The 23,889-nt window shown below is 44.2% G+C and overlaps 1 protein-coding gene across 1 annotated transcript in view; it reads left to right on the top strand.

Annotated features, from left to right (window-relative positions):
* LOC306698014 (tetratricopeptide repeat protein 28-like) overlaps nucleotides 1–23,889 on the top strand; it is a gene marked incomplete at its 5' end in the record, with an annotated part of 155,944 nt that overhangs the window by 109,832 nt on the left and 22,223 nt on the right. Inside the window, 4 exons of the mRNA XM_079162153.1 lie at nucleotides 11,131–11,638; nucleotides 20,297–21,093; nucleotides 21,239–21,783; nucleotides 23,078–23,601. Coding sequence (XP_079018279.1) covers nucleotides 11,131–11,638; nucleotides 20,297–21,093; nucleotides 21,239–21,783; nucleotides 23,078–23,601 — 2,374 coding nt within the window. The remainder of the gene's footprint in view (nucleotides 1–11,130; nucleotides 11,639–20,296; nucleotides 21,094–21,238; nucleotides 21,784–23,077; nucleotides 23,602–23,889) is intronic.

The raw sequence follows: 23,889 nt of genomic DNA, 5'->3' as shown, positions 1-23,889 counted from the left end.
AATTGGTTAATACAGTGTTTGGTTTCAGACTTGCTCCTACAGGCTGCACAGAGCTGCTTGTGTGTATTACGTTTTCTGATGAGGAAGAAGCGGTCGTGTGCTTGTGTGTAATGAGTTGGGCATCTGTGAATATGTGCATGGGCACGTTTCTTGACTTCATCGCCATTCAGAGAGGCTTAGCGTGATTAGAGTAGTGTGATCCTCTGAAGAGTTAATGATGAGAGAAGCAGTAGCTCCACAGAGGCCAATCACACACCAGCCTCTGACAGCATGCGGAGGCTTATCTTGCTCTATGTATTGTTTGTGTCTGTACGTGTGTGTGTGTGTGTGTGTGTGCACCTCTATGGGTTTTAATGCGTGGGAACATGTATATGATGGGATTTCAGCTATCCTTTCTCGCTTGAAAGTGTTTGTTATCATCTACCGTGAACACCATTAGAATATGCATGATGCCTTTGTCTGGATGTTTGACATTTGGGGGTTTATGGACATACAGAGTAGAATTTATAATCATATAGCTTCATTATGCTCGTGTCAGACACGGATCCAGCCCAGGAGGGGCTCTTGGTACCTCCGGGTCTAGTTCAGGGCAACACAGCACATTGAGGAAGGCCGATGGCGGTTTTCTCCTCCCCACACTCCGGGGGACTGACTGACAGGCTTAATGACACTGCCGGGGTTACAGCTCGTCTCCAACTCATTTTCGGATGTGATTGAAGTTCGCAGTGGGTAGCTTTTCATCAGTGTTGAGCAGACAAAAGGGACCTTTTTAGTATTGTCTTTTGATGTGAGTGCAGTTTGTGTGTTTGCACATGTACGCCTGCTGTTCTGAAGAGATGCACAAGAGAACATTCGCTTCGTGGTTGTTATCCGTGCTGTGTTGGAATCTCACGTTTCCTGAGATGATGAGTTTTGTATGGGTATGTCTCCAGTGGGTACTCCGCTTGTTTATTGCATACTATACACACTCAGGTACTTGCAGGCAGACACTAAACAGAGGAGACTGCACAAATAGGATTTATGTCTGGGTCAGTGTGTTATTAAACCAGGTTGCCTTTGTGTAGTACCCAACTTTACAGGAAGACTTAATATGAACAGAAGTGCAATTCAAAGAGAACATTGTCGGAGCCATATTGGACAAGTTTAAGAGTTATACAATGTACAGGAAGGGTTATGTAAAGAGTCTAATATAGTATAGTCTCTCCAGTGTACTTAGCAGTGTGTCCATTGGCTGTACTGCTCAGCTAGGCTCTGGTTACAGTCCACCTTAGTCTAGGCCCGCGCCATTCGGGGCTGCAGATGTGGGATGAGTCATGTAATAGTTGTTGGTGTTGGCTCAGCTGTACTTCTAACCCCCCCTCTTCCTTCTCACCCTTTTCATTTCCGCCCATTTCTTTGCTCTGTTTTGCTTAGTTTCTCCAAACTGGGCCGCTCGCCTTTGTTAAGCAGCAGAAAGGCATATGTTATGGCTTTGAAACCTGCATCCTCTCATTTAATGGCAGCTCAAAAGTGGCTTGTGATTGCTCTCTCGCTCCAGTGTGAAGAGGCCAATCTAGCACAGACAGCAATCCACTTTGTTTGAAGCCACACTGGTGTTTTTGCTATCATTCTCACTCTTGACTGGTGGAAGCAGAGTTCGATTGGTACTTGTATGTCTGCTTTGAGTCAGCTGACACGCTTCAGCTTTTGCTCGGCATACAAACGTTCCCCCCGCCAGGAGCACCTTCTTTTAGCTTTGGCTTGGGTGGAGAGTTTAGCAGAGCCAAGTAGTCCTCCTACACTAGCAAACCTCCCGTGACCTAAACGCAAAATGCATTCCACAAAAATCAGGTTCTCAAATTCCAATATTGTCCCTGCAGAGCATTTTGTAAAGATATCCCCCTCTCTGCTCTTCCTCCTGAACACCCCTTCTCCCTCCGTGTGTCTTTATCCATTAGGATGTGTTCCTCAAAAGGCTCCTGTTAAAGTAGCAGAGACATTTTGTTTTTGTGGGCACAGGGTGGGTTGTAGGAGCAAAAAACAGCTTTAAGCAACGTGCATCTCGGGTGGCTCAGCTGAGATGCCAACTTAATTTGTGGCTGAAGGGCTGTAACAAAAGCCATCGCCCTTCCACTCTGGCCTCCATGCTGCAAGAGCGAGAGATACAATCAGGGCCCCTGCTAGCAACTATTTACCCTCCCTGTCAATCAGAGTCCTGTGGCGTGTGCTCGCAGCTGGAGGCATCACTGGCAGGTGGCCCAGCGTCTACCAAAAAACATACCTCTAAAGCAACGATTATCCCTTCCTGTCTCCTCCGCACCACACCCCACACTACAACCTGGCACGCCCTTGATCCCTCATCTGCTGTCATCTTTATCTTTCTGTCTGCACGCTTCTCGGTTGTCCATATTATCTGCAAATGAATGGCATCAGTGCAGATCTGCTGTACCGTCCTGGGAAATTTTGGACTTAAGGAAACTAATTTGGCAATTCTGGTATAGATCCTTCTGCTTTTACACACAGACACACCCACACACACACATATCCATTCAAAATAGGCATACAGTCCCCCCAGGAGACAAATGTGTCTTACATGGGACATGGAAAGGAATGTTTCTGGGATTTGGTTTCCATCATACTGCACTAAGGGAGCTTACCATCCTCATGGTCTTAAATCTCTGTCACAGGGGGAGGTAGTGTGTGCACACATGTGTGTGAACGTGTGCATATGTGCATAATGTGTTTATGGACGTGATAATACAGCCCAGTAGTGAGATCCTCTTTTTAGTCTTTATCAGTAGGACCAGTTCTGTCTGCCTGGGGCCAAAGCGAAGTACCCAGTGGTGCTGAAAGCATGGGGGTTAGTCTGCTGTAGCTTGGAGGAGCCACAGTCTATGGAGCACTGAGGTGCTTTGGAGGGACAGCCCTGTCTCTTGATCCCACCAAGGGCTGATGCTGTGTTCTGCAGGCTTCCCAGGCCACAGTAGCCATCCTCACCAGGCTTGTAATTACATTTGTGGAATAAAAGCACAGAGGGAGGAAGGGATTTAAATGGTTTGTGCGCTGGGCTGGAGGTAGAACGAGGTCCTTTTACTCTCTCAGCTGCATGTCATTGCAGATGTATTCAACACTTCAGAGCATTATAACAAGAGTCAGTATAAAGCATTATTATGCTGGCTTACAGGTGAGAGATGGAATGTTGTTTTGGTGGGGTCATTTTATTTTTGTAGATGTTGACGATGTATACGTTGATCTGTGATGAACACGGCTCACCTTCAACAAGTCTAGCCGCTCAACTCAAAACTGAAAATAGTTTTTTGGCCACTTGAGGGCAGAGGAAGAAGCTGAACATACAACATCTGACATATTCTTAAAAAACATTTTACGTTTTAGCAAATATGCCTATCGACGCATACAGCTGACACAGAACAACATTAGCCCTCATTTGACGTCATGTTTCTGGCTAGCTTACACATTGCAGTCCAATATTCATTGTTTTTTTTATTTTGTCATGGTCACCACCAACTCCAAAGAAAAATACGTGGATCTTTAGCTGCTAGATGTGAATATAAACATCATTGAATAGTGTAGCTACAAGCATCTTGATGGCAATTGGATGCTGTGCAGTTTTAGTTTACTTCTCTTGTGTACAGTACAAAGGCTGTCATGGGTGTCTCTGAACAGTCAAACTGTTCATTTATCCAGTTCACTCAAAGGACAATTTCTAACACATAATTAAAGCAAAGCCACAGAGAGACTCGAGCCGTATGGCTGTGGCAGCCACCATTTTATTATGTTAACCAGGAATAAAACATCACCTCTGTTTCACTGCTGTTGACCTGATACTGACATGACAGGAGGTGCAAATAGGTCAATTTTCATTTCACCACTTTAAAACTGCACACACACACACACACACTCACTCACTGCCCGTAGTGCTGGACATTTTAGACATTTCTTACAAATGAAAAGAAAGAACTGAGAAGTTGACAAAGGGACATGATACATACAGCAGATTTAGCCGATCAACACTTTACCAAATGGTTTATCTTTACTCCTTTCGACATTGATCTACTTTTTATTCAAAGTCATTTCATGACGCTTGCCTTTACATATCACAAAAGAAAAACGCACTTAAAAACAAGACGATTGAAAGCAGCCATGCATCTTTCTATTTCACAGAAATCTGATTCGGTATAAACCCATTAAGCATGAGTTCCTTGCTGTTGCAGATGGATTAGAGGAGAGCAGCACAAAAGCTCTGTCTCCCTTCTGAAAGGGGACGGTGAGGTGCTGAGAGTCTGGACATTTGGTTGTCACTCTTCATTTATTTCATTGTGTCAGGCTGCTGCAGGCAACAGCTCTGGCCAGCTCATATTGATCTGGGTCCTCAGACCTTAACCTGTTTTCTCTTATCTCTCCTCTCCTCTCCTCTCCTCTGCCACTTAAGAAATGGAATTTTTCGTGTACCACTGAAAAGGGTTGGACTATGTGTAGACCTATATGTCAGGCCTGATTTGTCCAGTTGTGTGGGCTTACAGGGACAGCACCGCCCATCCCTGGGCCTCCAAAATGCCCTTGAATAACCCTGGACTCCTGCGTCTTTGTATTGACTGCCTGGCTTCCTGCTTAATGCTCTGTTGCAAGTGGGCCCTGCAAGCGGTTCAATATTTGGCACTGTGTTCTCCGACCCAGCAGGAAGCCATAAGAACAGCTAATTAGCTTATAATGGATAGACTTTGAGATCTGTATATTTTTTTTGCTGTGGCTCCGAAGATTTCTGCTGCCAACAGGTTGCGTGATTTTAATCACTACAGACAGTTCTGATCACATTCAGCGGAGTCACTTTAACTGCCACTAACCCCTATTAGTGTTTAAAGAAGGAGTTATCCACTCCTTTACAGCATAATGCGTCTCTCTCGCTCTCTGCTTTGTCCCTAGCTTGAGGCCTTGCAAAGTGGCAAACCTTGATGTTTACCTCAAACCCCTCCTGGAATGACTTTCAAACACCACTGTGATTTCCCCTTCTGTCACCACCACAAGGTCTCTCAAGAATTGATTCCCTGCACCAGCAGGCATCACACAGCTATGCCCGTGGTGATTTGACTTCAGTACGGAAATAAACAGCAGCCCCGTGCAGCCCTTCAAGGCTTTGCTCTGATTTAGAGTACATTAAGATTCATTCACAGTGCCCCGCTTCCCCGGTGTGCCATCTCTTCAATTTCCTCCTCAACCAGACTTGAGATTCATGTGTTTGTATCAGAAGGCGGGAGGGCTGTTTGTGCATTTGAACAATGCTGACATCCTGTCACAGGGGAGAGGCGCTGGGACTTAGGTAGGGGCTTTGGGGGCTGGAAAGGTGGAGCCAAGCTCCAGCTCAGTTACAGTGTCTCCCTCCCTGTATTTTCGTCACTTAACATTTGGCCATTTCTGTAAACCTTGTTTAGTCTAGCGTATTGTCAGAGAGAGGGAGCTTGAACTATCAAACCCCCTCGCCACTTGAAGGAGACTGTCGGATCCAAATTAATTCGGCGCCTCTTGTGTTTCTTCCTCTTGGCTGACTGTTTGCCACCAACTCATATGCTATGGCCTCAAACAAACACACAAGCACAAGCATAGATACCCCAGTGTAAAAGCACAAATACACGCAAAAATGCAAAAATGTGACCACACAAACACCGTGACAGACGGAAGCCACAAAGCTCTGGGATACATGTGGTCTATTTGTGTATTACTTTGTGTCTCTGTGTAAGAATGTGTGAGAGAATGTATACTGGGTCTCTGGAGTGACCACAAATGTTCCACAATTTGCCTGGCACCACTGCACTGACTACCCGCAGTTAAGACAAAAATAATAGCTTTTTCACTCGTATAAGCATTGCCTGCACTGCAGCTTGTACGTATCATTAGTTCACTTCATGAAATGCTGCATGGGTGTTGGTGTGTTTTATGTGCTTGTTCCTGTGTGAGTGTGTGACCGTTTGTGACCAGACAGTCTGACAGACAGCGTAGTAGCTGTCACGAGTGCCCTTACCCGTAGCTTGACCTTTAGTGACAATCAATCCTTTGTGAACATGTCCTGTGAAGGCTAAAGGAATTATCAAGCTACAGGCCTTCTGGCGTCATTCATCTATTGGCTGGATGTCACACAGGTCATGGAGAAACAAGTGGCTCCACTGTTAATAGATCTGATTAGCTCTGATGATTGATTATTGAAATCAGTTAACAACAAAGTAACTTATGATATCTGTATTTGTTTTTATTTGAAACAGCTTTCCAAAACAAGGTTAATACTTCACACTGCCTGCTTTGCCTTGATTGGTGATTCTGGAAATAGGAGACATTCATTAATATCATTTTGAAAGCTAAAGAGAACGAGGTCTATAATTTGGCTCCATAGGAAGCCAAGTTAAATTCATTGTGGCCTGTGCCGGGCTCATTCGCCACAGTGGACCGCTGAATCCTTCTCTGTGTGTGTGTGTGTGTGTGTGTGTGTGTGTGTGTGTGTGTGTGTGTGTGTGTGTGTGTGTGTGTGTGTGTGTGTGTGTGTGTGTGTGTGTGTGTGTGTGTGTGTGTGTGTGTGTGTGTGTGTGTGTGTGTGTGTGTGTGTGTGTGTCCATGTATGCTCGTGAGTGTATGTATTAAAGAGAGCAATCAGGCACAGCTGAACCTGCCCTCACTTGGCAGAGCAGAGCATTTGCCTGGTTAAAAAAGCAGAAGGTTTTGATATGGCAGAGAGGCAGACGTTTGGCTGATCTAATGGTGGCTCCCATAGGATCTACTGTATATCTGTATGCAAATACTGAGCAAGGGGAAAGGAATGGAGTATACAGATGAATATTTTATCATATCCATCCCCGCACCAGCCTGTACACCCACATCACCAGCATCTGATGCACTGGGAGCATTCTCTATACTCCCCTTTCTTCTCTCTCATGTATGCACACACACGCATATACATGTTTCTTTGCACATGCACACACCGACAAGAACATGCCTGTCTAGAAAGGATCTTTCAAGCGCCTTTGGTTCCATCTTTGAGTTTATTACAGTTGAGATGTTTCCTTTTTTGTCAAAACGCTTCTCTGCAGGTGATTCAGATCTAAAGACATCCTCGCCCTGGGGATGTTTCCAGCATTCTCTTCTCTCATCCTTCAAACACAATCTCTCCTGTACCCTTTTATCCCCCCCCCCCACGCCCCGCTCGCTCCAGTGTGCCATTCTGTTCCCAGCCAGCTCCTGTTGCTGCCTGAGCCCAGCTCGTTAAGGGAAACACTGGTGCATGGTCCTCCTCACCTTCCCTCTGCACTGCCTTTTAATTAGACAGCAGTGTGTCTATGTGTGCGTGTGCGTGCACGCGTGTGTGTGTGTAGTGTTTTTATGGAGGGCTTATTTTAGACACAAGTCATCTTTTTGAAGTGATTTTCTCTGCTGTTCAACCCTGTCATTAAATACATACTGTATGTAGCTCTTGGGCACACAAATACTTCCGCTGGATTATATTTGATCAATTTAGTCATTTAGCGCTGATGCAATTGATTAATGAATTAGTCAATCGACAGAAAACAACTTGGATAATTGATCACATATTTGATTAATTATTTTGGTCAATTATCAAGCAATCATTAGCAAATGTTTGATGTTTCCAGCTTCTTAAAATTAAGGTTTGCAGTTTTTCTCTGTGTTTCTCTGTGTCCTACTGTAAATCTAATTTATTTGGGGTTGTCCTTTCCATCTCTGTCAAAAAGAATTTGACAATTAATTGATTCATTCAAATTATTTGACTTTTTATCCATGGTAATTAAGACATTATATAGAAATGTAACATGTGTTTATTCCAGTGAATGCAGATAGTCCAAGTGTCTGCATTATTTCCAGGCTAATTGCCTCACATCTGTATTGGTGTACAGTGAAAGACGGGGTTGTTCCCACCTCTGCAGTAATGGAATCAAACCTGTTCTCCCTCCCCTCTTGTCAAGAGAGAGTGACTCCTCTCCTCTCCCATATAATCCCATTAACAGCACTTTACCGAAGTAGTGGCTGCCCTGCCCTCCTGCAGGACATGGCGTTTGGACAGAGGGCAAACAGGCTCTTTAACACCGTACACCTCCCTGCCTCCCGCTCATGCTCCTAAAATGTTTGTATCAGAAACACAAAACTAATTTGATTTTTCTGAAATTATTTAAATTCATTAATAATTATAATTATTTGTAATATAATTTGTTTACGTGCAAGTATTATAATTATACATTTTCTTACTAACATTGGGTTGTGGTGTCGTGTGGTGTCAGAGGAGAAATTTGGCTCGAATAAAATGTAACGAGTGCGGTCAAAGCAACAGGAAAGCCTTTCTTTACGAGAGTGCATTGACGTCAGAGCAGTGCATGCTTGATTTCTCTGTCCATTTCTGTCCACTCAGAAGGAGATTCCACACAAATGGGTTTTTTTTCTGCTTCTACGATAGCCCATAATCCAACTATTTACATCTCCATGACAACCCCGGTTATCCTATTAGCTCTCCCAGTCTGTGATGATAGCCTTGGTTGTTTGGAATATATTAGAGCTCATATTGGTCCAAAAGAGGATTCTCAAAGGCACATTCACACAGCTGCAAGGCGGGGCATAACCACATTGCTCAAACATAGAAGTGAAGTGGTGGACAGGAATAAAACAATCAAACACACCGGTGACAGATCTTGCACCAAGCCCAGCCAATCAAGAGGAGCTCCGCTGCGTGACATAAGGGGCTAATTATGCTCAGTACAATACCTTACCTCTAACATGTGCTATGAAAGCAGCCATATCTCTAATGTTCTGCAGAATATAAACATACTTAGTAGAGGAGGCTGACAGAGGAGAATCAGCAACGAATCCTCAACCACTGTCCTTGTCAGAGGAAAGAAATGAAATGATGTTGGTGGAGCCAAGCATTTCTGATTAACATGTCATCTCAGCCCTCTCCTGCTGCCTCCCTGCTCTCGTTCGTTCTCGTCTCTCCCTGGCAAAACTAGTTTACCTTTCATTAGGAGACCCTTGGCGCAAAATGTGTTTGCTGATAAGAGCCAGCGGTTTATCAACAGTCTATAAAGCATGGCGCTAGGATTAATCAAATAAGCACACATCCGGAGAAGGGCTGGACTCTGTCAACACAATCAGATCTGACTCTGCAGACGGATTGAGAGAAGTGGAGGAGAGAAAGTGTGGACAGGGAGGAAGGGAAGATAAGTGCAGAAAAGAAATGGAATCAAATTAGAATGAAGTCAATTTGGCAGAAATTAAGTATTTTGGGCAATTATTTCTCTCCCAGGCAGAATGTTATTTTGCGATACGGGTGGGAAGTCAAAATGAGCAGTGGTGGGAGAGGGCTGCAGTCAGAAGTGAGAGAGATATGGTCCCTGTGTCTGTCCCTGAGCCAAACACAGTGCATCCCGTGTGACTAGCAAGGCTGGCTCCTCATTATCTTGGTGTCCATCTGAGGAGAAAATGCAGCGTTGCAGTCTCACTTTAGAGGGACACTGATCACAAGAGGAGCAACTCATCTCAACTGGAGAAAGATTGCTCTCCCCTCCTCTCCCCTCCTCTCCCTTTCTCTCCCACCGCACTGGGTTGCAGACAGACAGAGAAGAGGAATCCTCTCCGTTTTCAGTTCCGAAAAATGGAAGTTTGAGACAGAGAGATGGAGCGAAGCTTCAAAAGGCACATGTAATTGAGCAGCCCTAGATAGGCTATCTGGGAACATGAAACAGCAACAGTTGTGACGGAGGGTAATTGCCTCCCTGGGCCTGTATAATGCCTTGTCGAGTCTTTAAACTTGAGCAAACTGATAGAAGTCCTTATGTCAGCAGGTAATTGGTTCCAGACATCAGCAGCTATGTGAAATGAAGGAAAGATAGGTAGGTGGGGTGTACGTATGTGTGTGTTTAGAAAAAGATTTTTTTTTCTTTTTTTATGCTTTATTCAGAGTTTCATCATGTGACTGGAGCAAAATGAAAATATCTCGGGCACATTCTTTCAAAAATCCATCTTGATATATATGTGAAATAATACATATGTAAATTTCACATTCAAGATGATGGCTCTAGTGCCTCCTCTGAAGCCCAATGCAAGCATCAGTGGCCAGTTTTGCAACATATGGCTGTGAAAACTGCTTTCATAAACATCTTAGCATTTACTGGGGCTGACTTTTGACTTTCAAGTTGTCTGGTTCTAAATGCACCCAAGAGGACCCAGGTCATCCCTGTTGCCGAGGGTCCAAGCTGGGCAAGATGGGCAGCACTGTGGCGTTCACTGTCAGGGTCTGCTGGCCTGCATCCAACCTCTTTCCTGGCTGGAGGATGCAGAGTTGGACCTCAGGAAGTGGACGCTTTATTAGCTGGCCCTGCATGATTAGTTGAACATCTGGTCACACAAAGACAGCTGACCCCAATTCCCAGCTGTTTACCCTTTGTATAAACAGTTAATAAGCCTGCTGTGAATGTGTCACATAGGGGGTCAAGACTGCATTTTGAGGAACCTCTTCATTTTACTGCTACACCTCTCCTGTAGCAGTTGTAGCTAGTGTTCAGTGTTGTTGTGTTTTCACAGGTGGACACTGCTTGAGAAAATGGAAGAAGAGAATATACAGGACAGCGTTCTCTCTTTTTAAGCCTGAGAGGTCTTGCCAGCAGTCAGCCAGTTGGCCCCCCACTGCTCTGCTGGGAAGCTAAAACCTCTCTCCTCTCCCTTCTGATTAGCAGTGTCTTTGTTCCATTGGTGGTTGCACGGCATGAAGCGTGATTGCAGTGGGCAAACTGTCGGCTTTAAAACAAGCCTGCTGCTGCGCTGATCTGCATCACACTTTACCCCCCTCCTTGCTTCGCAAAGACCAAATCAAATCAGGTTTTGCTTGTTGTTTGGTCTCTGAGCAGTAAGCCCCCTAAGAGATTTGGGAATTTAGATTTTCTCTCCTTTTTTGTCCATTTGATGAACAATATTTCTGGCTAAAGGGACAGTTTAAGTGTGGGTAGGGAATCTGTGATGTAAAGGCAACAAAATGACTCACTATTGATGCAATATGGGTATAATTAAGAGATTTTTGTCATTTGCCCACAGTTAATTTCCTTGCATTTTTTCTCAACTGCTGTCTATATTTTTCTGTCCCTTTATCAATAGGCTGCGTCAATGGCGCTGAGCAGCTTGGGCCATGTATATACAGCCATTGGAGACTATCCGAACGCCCTGGCCAGCCACAAGCAGTGTGTCCTACTAGCCAAGCAGTCCAAGGATCAGCTGTCTGAGTCTCGCGAGCTGGGAAACATGGGGGCCGTCTACATTGCCATGGGAGACTTTGACAATGCTGTCCAATGCCACGAGCAGCATCTGGGCATTGCCAAGGCCCTGGAAAATAAACGAGAGGAAGCTCGGGCTTATAGTAACCTAGGTAGTGCCTACCACTACCACCGTAACTTTGACAAGGCCATGTCCTACCATACTCACGTTCTGGAGCTCGCCCAGGAGCTGGAAGAAAAGTCCATTGAGATGAGAGCCTACGCAGGACTGGGTCATGCTGCTCGCTGCATGCAGGATTTGGAGAGAGCCAAGCAGTACCACGAACAGCAGCTGTCTATAGCTGAGGGTTTGAAGGACAGGGCCGCAGAGGGAAGGGCCTCCTCTAATCTGGGTATGTATGCAAAATACTAAAAGATTCATGAGAGAATTTAACATACTGTCATCTGAATATATCACTATCATTATCTCAAATTTTGGGAAGTAATATCTGCTAGTACGAAGCTAAAGTATAGATCTTAATTCAAAATATATTTTAAATGTGTCTGTGGTAGAAACAACAGTAAAATGAATGGATTGGTATAAGGTGAGTTTGATTAGCAAGACCCAAAAACAATTGCCAGTTAGGTGATGAATTCAAGGACGTCCAGTTAGAGTAATACATTCATATTTTTTTTTCAGACACCAATACATCCCACAGCAGATTATACTTTGTGTTGTGGCAAAAGTTAAGCCAATTTCAACTGCTCACAATTCTGCCTTTTTTGGGGTTGGAGTCCTCTATTGTTGCTCTAGACACAAACCTCAACAACAGTTGTCTATTGTAATGTATGGTTATTGATCACTGGAGTGAATCTCACAGGGACACATGGCTAAATCAGTATTAGAGTTCCCCTTAGAATTGATTAGTGGGATCCCCCAAAATATTGCACTCCCATTTTACACACATCTGGGTATTATCTCATCCCTTTTAATGGAAATCCACTCAGAGAATGTACAGTATCTAGTGAAAGTATGTTGTCCTTTGAGATTTCTCACAGATCCGTTTGAGGACAATGTACAGATTAGTGTCCAGCAGCTCGTGAGAAATCTATATTTTAAGCACCTGGTAGTTGGATAGTAAGACATCTTGCAGCCTGGAAGTAGGTACGTGTTTAGCTAGAGTTATTTTTGCTTAATTTGACCTAATCGACCGAAAAGATGGATGAGAAGAAAAACAGACAGAGTAAAAGGGTTTCTGGCTTCTGTTTTGTTGTACTGAGGATACAGTATGACGGCTTCCATTTCCTGCTATGGTGTTTTGACTGTACTGCTGGCTACAGTTCTTTGTTTGTCCTCATTTAAATGAGCTGTTTGCTCACTGTTGTTTTCAATGATATTTATGGTTAGTGAGACCTGAGTGTTTTTCGTTACTTTTAGGCATAGGCCGGCAGTATGTTACTGTATAATCATCACTATTTCATGTAAAGTTGTTTTTAGAAACCGTATTTAATGGTTGCATTATGTTCCACAGTGAATGGTACCCAGTAGATGATGTGAGCATAAGGTAGTGGAGTGCAACTTCTTGGTAGCCAGGACAGAAGATGATGCATCTTAGAGCCAACAGTAATTTGTGAGCCCGGGAAGTTATGTGGTGATAGAATGCCAACATGTAACGTACACTGTCAGTATAAATAAACCCCATAAAAAATGTATCATTTTTCACTAGAAATCTCTTCACATTAATCTGCTCTGCTCTCACCTTCACACTGGCTTAGACTTAATCATGTCTTGAAATGAAAAGTGATATGAAGATAAATAAAAAATGAGACCGGGAAATTCAATATATACAATCAGGTCTTTTGATTGAAACTTAAAATGTAATTATTGTACCCTTTACAATCCAATATCTTACAGCCAAATCTCGCTAGAATTACATTATTAGCTAGTTAACCTTGTGGAGTGTGTGGATATAAGGATGAAAGGAATGTTAATGATAAAGGTGGACCTTTTGGATATTCAGAACCCCATGAGATAAATGGTATATGGTCAATTCTCCTTTATTTAGTCCAACACTTACAACCTTCGCTGGGTGACTTATGATAGCCATCAAGATAGTAGTAAACCTGACTGTAATGGATAACTAAGAGGCATAATAGTTCCTCCCAGATGAATTATTCTTTAACCTAATGTGTAAAAGTGTGCAAGCAGAAAGTGGGGTTAATCAGCCAAACATAAATTGAAGTCGTCCTTTGACCAGCCTAATGGTTGCACCTCCTTGAGTGCTCTTAGCACCAACACGCACCTGCTTTTAAAAGTCAGCTGGTAACTGGTTGTCATAAATTAGAGGCTTTAAGTGAGAACATTTTATGATCCTACTGTACGTGTGAGCTTTATAACGAGTGACTATATGTCAGGCAGCAAATGGTTTGTGTTCTGTGGTGTTATTGCCATTATGATTGCCAGGCAAGATGGCTACTATTCATTATTAGCTGCTACATTACAGTTCCTCCAGTCCTTGATAGAGTAATGATGGTGAAGCTGACGCACTGTCAAGACCTCCAGCTGGTGACAGAGCAGAAGCTAACGGAGTGGGTGGTAGCGGTGAAGCCTGTTGCTCCATGGAGACAGCCTGAGCAGGCTGCATCATCATGTGGATACAGTACCTCTTGACACCTGAACAAGCTTCCTGACCATCTCATTGCTGCCTCAACTGTTGGTACTTCTTGTCTATTTCCTCTTCTCTTTTTTTCAGTTTTTGAAGGCTCCCTCTCTCACTTTCTCCCCTCACCCCTACTGATTGTAATCTGCAACTGTCAAGCTCCCAGTAATTGAAACTGACTTGATGAATCGCTTAATTACCTTTAATAGCTGATTCAAGAGGAGCTGAATAATGAAGATAACAGAGAGTGAAGTGGAGGTTGTGAAGCATCGGTCTGTAATTGCCCCAATGTTGTTGTTGTTGTTGTTTTTTTGGTTGCGGCAGTGGAGTGTGCGTTGTTCCCCCGTCATCAACGCCTGCAAGCCTGCTTCGCACAATAAGTTATGTGCTAAAACGAACAGGATGTTGTTTCAGACATCAAAAAAATGCTGCCTTTACGCCGTGCACAAATAGGGGAGAGATGATGGAGCGAAGATTAACGAGCAGCGATAAAAGCAACAAACACTGTGCGAGAGATGGGAAGGAGAAGTTGCAGAAACAGGAGAGAACAAACTTTTATTATGCCCTCTCAGCTTGTCGTTAATGTTGCGTGTAGTGTGGGGGGAGCAGCGGCTGACATGGCTCTGAGGTACAGTAGTATAGAGATCATCATGCTGCGATATCTAACCACGATGCCCAGCGGTACCAGCAGCCCTGGCTCAGCACACTCTGACCTATAAAGGATATGGAAATGTTGCATTCCAGCTCCATTTATTATTCATTAATTGGCTAACTTACCCCCTAGTCAGCAATATTTAATATCTGAGGACTGAAGTGGTGGGTTTCCATGTAGCTCACATTTCTGGTATTCATGAAACAGAATCTAAATTGTATTATTTTCCCTTGCCTTCCACTTCAAAGAGACTTTCAATAAGTTTGTTTGATAGCGTTTGTGTTTTAGCCTGGTCTCTCTTGTGCTCACTTTTCCTCGATTCGCACCTCCTCATTTGACCATACGTCTAAAAGAAGTCACTTGAAATGTCGACTCCATCAGCAAGAATGGCTGGAGGTAACGGTCCTAATTAAGCTTTTTTCCTTTCCTTTTATCCAGCATCCCCCCCCAGGGAATGCGTTCTGCTGATGCTCACAAAAACAAAGCAACAGAAAGCGGAAAACAACAGGAAGAAGAGTTCACAAGACAACACACAAGCAGACAATGTGCACAGCGATGCTCAGTATTCAAATCTCATCACTGGTATCTAAAAAAAAAAACAGGACATAACTTCTGTATGTAATTATTTTCAGACCTTTCACACTTGCAGCTTTTTCCACTTACTTTTAGGGTCATGTGAGAATTGAGCACTGGAATCTACATTCCAGAACATCAGTTGTGGGAATCAGCCTTATGCAGACATCTGATTACCAGGTTTTGCAACGTGTCTGACAGTGACGGTGACACACCAGTAGATTCAGCATTATGATTTGTATTTCTAATACTGTTGGCTGCTTGTTGGCAGTTGAAATATAGTAACACTGACCCTGAGACTGAGAGCTCTTCATAATTGTGAAAGTAATTGTCATGTTATGTGAAGGGCATTTAAATAGGCAGAATCATCAAATAATTAGTTGGTGAGATAGACATCCTTGCTTATGATGCTTTTACCACTAGTGCATCATCATTATTATCATCATTATAACAACAACAATGGTTGCATGAACATAAGTCCAGTACTTAGAGTCCTTTTCAAAACAAATTTCAGACCACAGCAGGGACAAACTACAGACAGGGAGCAGACTTGCCTGGGGCACTGAGGCATAGAGATTATTCAGTTTTGTACCTAAGCCTTTGGAAACAGCACTGATTGTATATTATTAGTCTGACCAGGAAAGTGAGCAGGGGAGAGCTGAATTTACAGAGGAATTTAGCAGGCCTAATGGCCCAGACAGGATGATTGAAAGAATGCTGTGAGGGAAAACAGGGAAAGAGCCGAACAAATACATACAAAAAGCGCATTTATCTGAGATCGGTGACATCTTCAACACTCCAGTAATGACCGGGTAAATACTTAAGGAGATATTAGCAGGCCTTCAAAAGGAGAGAGGAGGCGATGGGAACAATGGTTGGAGAAGAGGTGGTGGGATTTTTAGGATGCCAGTGTTATGTTACTGTCCTAGAGACATTGTTGCAGCCTGGCCCCAAATTTCTATTTATTGAAAAAGCAGCAGACGCTCCCTGCCTCCCCTTGCATGGCCCCCTTCAATCTCCGCACAGAGGACCATGCCAGAAACTGGACTAGAGGCCCTGCGAAACACACTCTCCTAGTGTTTGTGCTTACACTGGTGTCTAGCTCACTGTATGCAGACTTATTCTACTCAATGCAGAGCTATTAAGTGAAACAAGAGAGCTGCATCGAGCAACTGTGCCCTGCATTAAGCACACCCGCGGATTTAGCATGACATGTGATCTGTTCCTAAATGGAGAGGCGATTGTGCGGAGCAAAAAAAGAAAGTGGAGACATTGAGACTGAACATTGTTGGATTATGTGGTTGGATGAATCAGATGTCATGCGTGTGGACAGTACAGCGACAGTTGGTTTTGAAGGAGGGGTGAGGAGCGGAGAGAAGCTCAGCTCGTGCTTGGAGGACACGTAGAGAACTCTGTTTCTTTTGGCAGACCACCCAGGCAGCACGCGTCCATGCCCTGTCCCCTTTTTTTATCTTCCTCCTTCCTGTCTCTCTGTCAGTCAGACGATAGGAGATGTCTGCGTCTGTGAGTGAGGATTTGCTACCCCCCCCACAGATCATAACATACACTATTGTATATTTCACAACTCACGCACTAAGACACTTAGCATGTTATAATGTATTCTTTTGAATTCCATTCACCCTTTCATTTTCATAGACATGGTTGGGCTGGAAGTGTATATGAAAGTAACCCTCCATATTATGATATAGTCATCCATATAATATCTTTGGAGGTTGCAAATACTTGATAGGAACCTTTTCAACCTGGTGTCTCCCTTTCTTTTTGCTAGATGGTGACAAACAATTCTGCGAGTCTCGTGCAAATTAGTGCAAAAACAAAATCCAAACCCTCTACTCAAAGATAAGATTCTGAAAGGTGTGCTACCTTTATCTTTTCAAGCTTCTTTTACTTCATAACTTTCAAAGAAATTAATTATTCTCCATTTTAAAACATAATGTAGCATGACACAGCCTTGATTGTCAGTCTCATTGCATCCATTAGCACTAACAACACATTGTGTAAGCAGCTTTGTAAATACTCTCACAGTGACAAAATGATCTAGAAATTATAAGAGGTTTTCATGACTACTAAACTACACATGAGTATTTTGGAAACACTGTATGGATAAAAACAAAACAATTGTGAATACTTCTCAGTCTTAATGGTTTTCCTTCAAAGAAGACTTCCTATTATGGTATTTTACACATGCCAATCTCCTTGAGCTGAGACCTGAAAAGGCATCAACATTTTCTCAACAAACACCACAATTCCAGCATCCTGCTGTGGTCGTTACTTCTCAAACATGAATGTAAATTATAATGTTGACCTAAAACATAAATGAGGAACACACCCAGGTCATTATTTTGGGCTCAGGCTGGTCATCTCTACTCTATTCCTAGTTTCACGCCAGCCCAATGGCAACAGCACCATTGTTGGTAGAAAATCCTCTTCGCTGACTGTATGCAGCAGTGCTCGGGACCTTTCCTAGCTCCCTGGAAGAATGACACAGTGATTTACTCAGAACCAGACACCATCCCTCAAAGTCTTCACTGCTGCATATCCCTCTATGTACAGCCAGCTGTGTAATGAAAAGTGACAACACACTGCCATGCTTTTAATGTCTTTGGTTATGGGGGGAGGGAGAGAGCTCTGGATGGATTGGGCCCTCTATGAAATGTTTTTCACAGTCATCGTCTCAAGCTGTGTACAAAAGAGAAATAATTGAGCCATATTATTTAATATTTTCCAGTCAAGTGCATTTAGTGTGCACCACAGACTTATAATGTTAAGACTTACTTAAATTTAATCTGATTGGGGTAATTTTGATTTGGACAACATACCGCAGTGACAACTTCGGCCAGAATACCTGTACAAATTCCAGTTTCAGCAATATTTACTGGCATGTTTGGGATGGTTTTATTTACTATCCAGCTGGATACTGTACCAAGAGGGTTTCCATAATCCTCTTGCCGTATTGGGAGAGGGCAGAAAATATTGTCTTGCTTCAAGTGTGGCTCCAGGCATAGCCTAAGGCTTATGGCAATTTTGGCTGTGCAGCTTCCAAGCCCCACCTCAAACCTCGCCATACACCCCAGCCTCTTTCCCGGCTGTCTCTTCTAGCCCTCCGTCCATCGCCGAGCCCCAGATCCATTTTTAGCCTGCAGCATGGAACATGTTTGCTGGTAATACATCAGTAGGCATTATATCCTCACTAAGATCAGCCTCCGTTGGGGAAAGAATAACCTTGGGAGTGACTTTGTGGCCAGAGCTGTCGGTGCTCTTCCAACTAGCCTGCTGTGAATCTTAGCATGCTTATACTCTTACGAAAGGCTCCCAAAAATGGCAAAGCTGGGGGGGGTTTGTTTAAGGTATAGGAAATGTCTGTGCCAGTAGAACCTTAACATCCAAAAGGTTTTAGGCCTCATTAATTTATTTTGGCTGAAGCAAAAGAGTTTTGCTGTATTTGTACTGTACATAGTCCAAAGAACCACATGGATTTCAGTCACTGTGTAATTTGTATTCTGAATACTTCTGTATTATTTGGCAGCACTGCTTCTCTCCTTGTTCTACTCTGTGTTTTGCCGAGCATACCAATGTCTCAGGGCAGTGACCTGATGATTATCAGGTCATAGTTCAGGTAGTATCACTTTAACCTGAAAATACAAGCAAGCAAACAAACGGCAAGTGAGGTTTTTCATCTGTCAGTAGGTGGTTGCTGCATGCAGAATCATGGTCTGAATTAAATGGGCATCTTTGATGATGTTTTCCCAGCAAAATCCAATCTGTCTGCAGAAAAAGCTGTTGGATTTATTTTCAGACACCCAATTTAAGCAGGTTTAGTTTAAAACTAATCTTCTCATTTAGACTTCAGAGTGAAATACTCATTATGCAGCTTTCACAATTGTAGATTTCTTCGTTGTCCACCAATCTACAAAAGTATGTATGTAGGTAGGTAGGTAGGTAGGTAGATAGGTAGGTAGATACCTGGTAATTTGTCAAACCAATATGCATCCCAGTGGCTCATACTGTCGAGGCACCAAAGCTGTTTTCTTCCACTCTCATTGGCCTAATGTGCCGCGTTTAAATTGAACCAGCATCTGAACGTATAGCCACATCTATCGTATCATTTCTGCAGTCATTTGAGCCGACTGTTTAGTTTTAGTCCCTCTGTTTATGTAGCCTGTGTTCAGGTCCAAACTGCGGCAAGTTTCGTATGAAATAAATGGGAAAACACACATGGCGGTAACTAATGCAGGCGGCACCATCACATACTCGCCACAAGCCACAGAGCCCCTCTGCGACTCTGGTTCCCACCCATTCAGGCCGTTTCCATCCCTGGTGTCCCATCAGCGGCTGAACCCCCGTCCTAGTAGCCAATTACTCTCCATGCTGATGCAGCAAAGCAATAATGGCCAGGCTGGTGGATGAAGGACTAAGTTATTTGCGTTGCAGCTGGTTTCTCTGTCTCCGTCCAACAGCCTGCAGCCATCCTGTCCTCTTTCTCATAGTGTTATTATCATTTAAAGCTGGGTGACAATGCAGAAAGAGAGACCCAGACCCAGAGATTAGTTATTGAGTCTCGGGAGGAAGGAGGAGCGATACGGTAGATATGCTGTGATGTCTCTTTACTCTTCCGTGTGTATGTGGGTGCACATTTGTGTGTGCGCACCAGATGGCTGCCTGACTGTGGGGTAAAGCTATTATTTTTCAGAGGATGGTATTTTATTGGAGATAATACGCTCAATGCACCGGGTTCTCCATTATTTATTGTTTCTCCACTCTTATCTTATTTTTCTTAAGCTGTTTGCTGAGCTTTCCATCAGCACTTCACACTCTCCCCCACTTTTACTTCCTTTGTCTTTCTTTCTTGTTCTCTCATAACCATTTCCAACCCTGTGGAAAAGTTGTTGATTTTGTTAAAAATCCCTCTAAGACACAATCATCAAAGACAACTTAGACAGTCAAAAGATTCTATTTTGGCGTTATAATAACTGCGTTCGATTGCACTACGTTTTAATGACCATCATTCTGTGGGAGAGTGTGTTGTGTAAGCAGAGAACAGATGGCTCAGAGAGCATATTTTAACAACCAAATTACTTGTTTTGTAAATGAAGAGCTGACTATTACAATTCTCCCTCGAATGGGTCTTTAACTTCATCTTGTGGCTCTCACACCTCTCTCCTCAGGCATTATCCACCAGATGAAAGGGGATTATGAGACTGCACTGAAACTCCACAAAACACACCTGGCCATTGCTCAGGAGTTGAATGACTATGCTGCTCAGGGCCGGGCCTATGGTAACATGGGTAATGCCTACAATGCCCTGGGAGCCTTCGATCAGGCTGTTCGCTACCACCGCCAGGAGCTGCAAATCTCCATGGAAGTCAATGACCGGGCCTCGCAGGCCTCCACTCATGGAAACCTGGCTGTGGCCTACCAAGCCCTGGGAGCCCATGACCGCGCTCTGCAGCATTACCAGAACCACCTCAACATCGCTCGTGAACTCAGAGATGTCCAGAGCGAGGCGCGGGCTCTGGGCAACCTCGGCAACTTCCACTGCTCTCGAGGAGAGTTCCCTCAGGCCGTGCCCTACTATGAGCAGTACCTCCGCTTGTCCCCGGACCTCCAAGACATGGAGAGCGAAGGGAAAGTTTGTCACAATCTGGGTTATGCCCACTACTGTCTGGGCAACTACCAGGATGCTGTCAAGTACTATGAGCAGGATCTAGCTCTGGCCAAGGACCTTCATGATAAACTGAGTCAGGCCAAGGCATACTGTAACCTCGGGTTAGCTTTCAAGGCCCTGGGAGACTTCACTAAGGCAGAGGAGTGTCAGAAATACCTGTTGTCATTGGCCCAATCCCTGAACAATGCACAGGCTCGCTTCAGAGCACTGGGGAACCTCGGGGACATATTTGTCTGTAAAAAAGATGTGGCTGGAGCCATTCAGTTTTACGAGCAGCAGCTGGCCTTAGCTCACCAGGTACACCCACACACAATGAATGTAGTACTAGAACATAATACTAGAACAATTCATCATATAAATAGGAAATGTCATGTGGAATGTATGTTGATATCACTCACTCACGTCCCTCATGCTGATATCATGAAATTCTATCTTGTTTCAGGTTAAGGAGCGTAGGATGGAGGCCTGTGCCTATGCCGCCCTTGGGGCCACCTACAGACTTGTGCAGAAATATGACAAAGCTCTGGGCTACCACACCCAGGAGCTGGAGGTGTATCAAGAGCTGGGCGACATGTCAGGAGAGTGCAAGGCCCATGGTCACCTGGCAGCTGTCTACATGGCCCTGGGGAAGTACGCCATGGCCTTTAAGAGCTACGAGGAGCAATTGGAGATTGGTCGGAGGCTGAAGGATCCTGTTGTGGAGGCTCAGGTGTACGGAAATATGGGCATCACTAAAATGAATGTAGGCGTGATGGAGGAAGCTATTGGCTACCTGGAGCAGCAGCTGGCCACTTTACAGCAGCTGAGTGGCAACGAGGCATTGATGGACAGGGGCAGGGCCTATGGAAACCTGGGAGACTGTTATGAGGCTCTGGGAGACTTTGAGGAAGCCATCAAGTACTATGACCAGTATCTGTCAGTGGCCCAGAGCCTTAACCGTATGCAGGACCAGGAGAAGGCCTACAGAGGCTTAGGCAATGGACACAGGTGAGTTTGCTTTAAATTAAAGGCTTTACGTTTCACATTGACTATTTCACATTGCTAGAAAAAACTTTTCAGTCTTTGTATAACACACCAGAATCAATATCCCCTAGCTGTTGTCGTATAATAGACAACAGCTAGGGGATAATTGTATTGACTGGGTAATACTAATATTCACAGTAATCCTACTTTGCATATTATCTTTCTCCTTACGCTTACTATAAAGGACCACCGTAGTTTAGAGACACCTTGTAGCTTGGATACGAGCCTGGTGCTCGCTGTCTCAGCAGCAGCCTAGTGGTCCTGGCCTTATCTGTATGCAAAGAGGCTTTGGCACGCAGACGGCTGAAACTGAGGGAAGCAGTTATTTTGAGGCAACCTCTTTACATCTTGTGTCTCCTCTCCCTTCTATTTCTCCTTATGCTTCAAAGAGCTGATAGCATCCTAGGAGACAACACTGCAAAATAAAACACGAAAGACTTGCTGAAATCCTCATTTCGCAGATGATTTTCTTCTTATTGTGCGTCATCAGCATGGCACCACAGCAATCACACATGACAGTATAAGCCATGCAGGAGTTCAGAGGGGAATAATAGACATCACACTCACACCCTTCTCGTCTTCTAACAGCTCTCAGTCAAGCACATGCGTTATCACACAACTTTAATTAAGCTTAAGGCTTTTATTCTTTTTAATACTCCATTTGAACCGTCATCCGGCAATTGTTGGTGTGCCTGAGCATGTAAATGAAGTCTTTTTGAAGGCTGTGAAAGCAAAACAAAATGCAGAGAAGGAATGAATGCCACTCCATTGACATATACACAAGGGTATGGAAGCATGGATCCTTTGACAGATCAGGTCTCTAATACCACCTCTTATTAGAGACGATATTACTCTTCAAACAGCCTAAATTTTGAATTTCATATCAGTGCTCACACATTTATCATATAGCCTTCCACACACACTCTAGTCTGTCCACATCAACGGCTACCAGCAGTGTGTTGGACTTCTAAATCTATATTTCAGAGCAATGTGCACTCCTTGTGGCGTACTAATGGTGCTCTGTTCCAGGAGAATATATGCATCTGCTTGAATCAAGAATATGTTTTCCCCTAAATTTGAGATAAGCTGAGAGACAGGGATGTATATTTTGAGGGATGTGGGCGTTAACGATCTCTCAGTATTTGTTCAATTTGGACGGAAAAAAGCCAATGACAGATTTTCTTGGAGGTTGTCTTGTTGGTTTCTTATCTTACATATCTCACTCCTAATCTCATTGGTTTTCTGTCTTTACCTGCAGGGCCATGGGAAACCTACAGCAGTCGCTGGTGTGTTTTGAGAAGCGGCTAGTAGTGGCTCATGAGCTGGGGGAGTGTGGAGGCAAGGCTCAAGCCTACGGTGAACTGGGCGCACTGCACAGCCAGCTGGGAAATTATGAGCAGGCGATCTCTTGTCTGGAGCGCCAGCTGGCCATTGCCCGTGACACCCAGGACAGAATTCTGGAGGGTGATGCCAGCTGCGGTTTGGGCGTTGTATATCAATCTATGGGAGAGTATGAGACAGCCCTGCGGTGCCACCAAAGTGACCTGGAGATTGCAGAGGAAGCAGGCAGCGCCGCATGCCAGGCTCGCGCCTATGGGAACTTGGGCCTAACCTACGAGTCGCTTGGAAACTACGAGCGGGCAGTCGTGTTCCAGGAACAGCACCTAAGTGTTGCGGCTCAGACTAATGACTTGGCTGCCAAGACGCTGGCCTATGGCAGCCTGGGGAGAACACACCACGCACTGCAAAACTACTCACAGGCTGTCATGTACCTGCAGGAAGGTGAGTGAGTCAGGGAGAGAGGATTGCCTTTGTTGCCTGAGCTGATAGGCTTAGAGTTTGTGAATTCATGAATATGAAATTCAGAGCCTATTTGTTGCTAAGCCTTTGCCACATTTTATTAGGCTGTGGGTGTGTGTTTGTGTGTGTGTGTGTGCACAGGGGGATTTTGTGCATATTATGCGTCTGTGTTGTCTTCTGTGCTGTATAGGTATACCAGCATTTGTGTGTGTATGTCTGTGCAAACCTATCAGGATGCACGCCAAGGATTTTTTCTGTTTACTGCTAGCT

This window comes from Pholis gunnellus, assembly GCF_910591455.1.
Source record: "Pholis gunnellus genome assembly, chromosome: 6".
NCBI lineage: Eukaryota > Metazoa > Chordata > Actinopteri > Perciformes > Pholidae > Pholis > Pholis gunnellus.
Note: the sequence above shows the minus strand (reverse complement) of the source record. Positions and strands in the feature narration are given on the sequence as shown.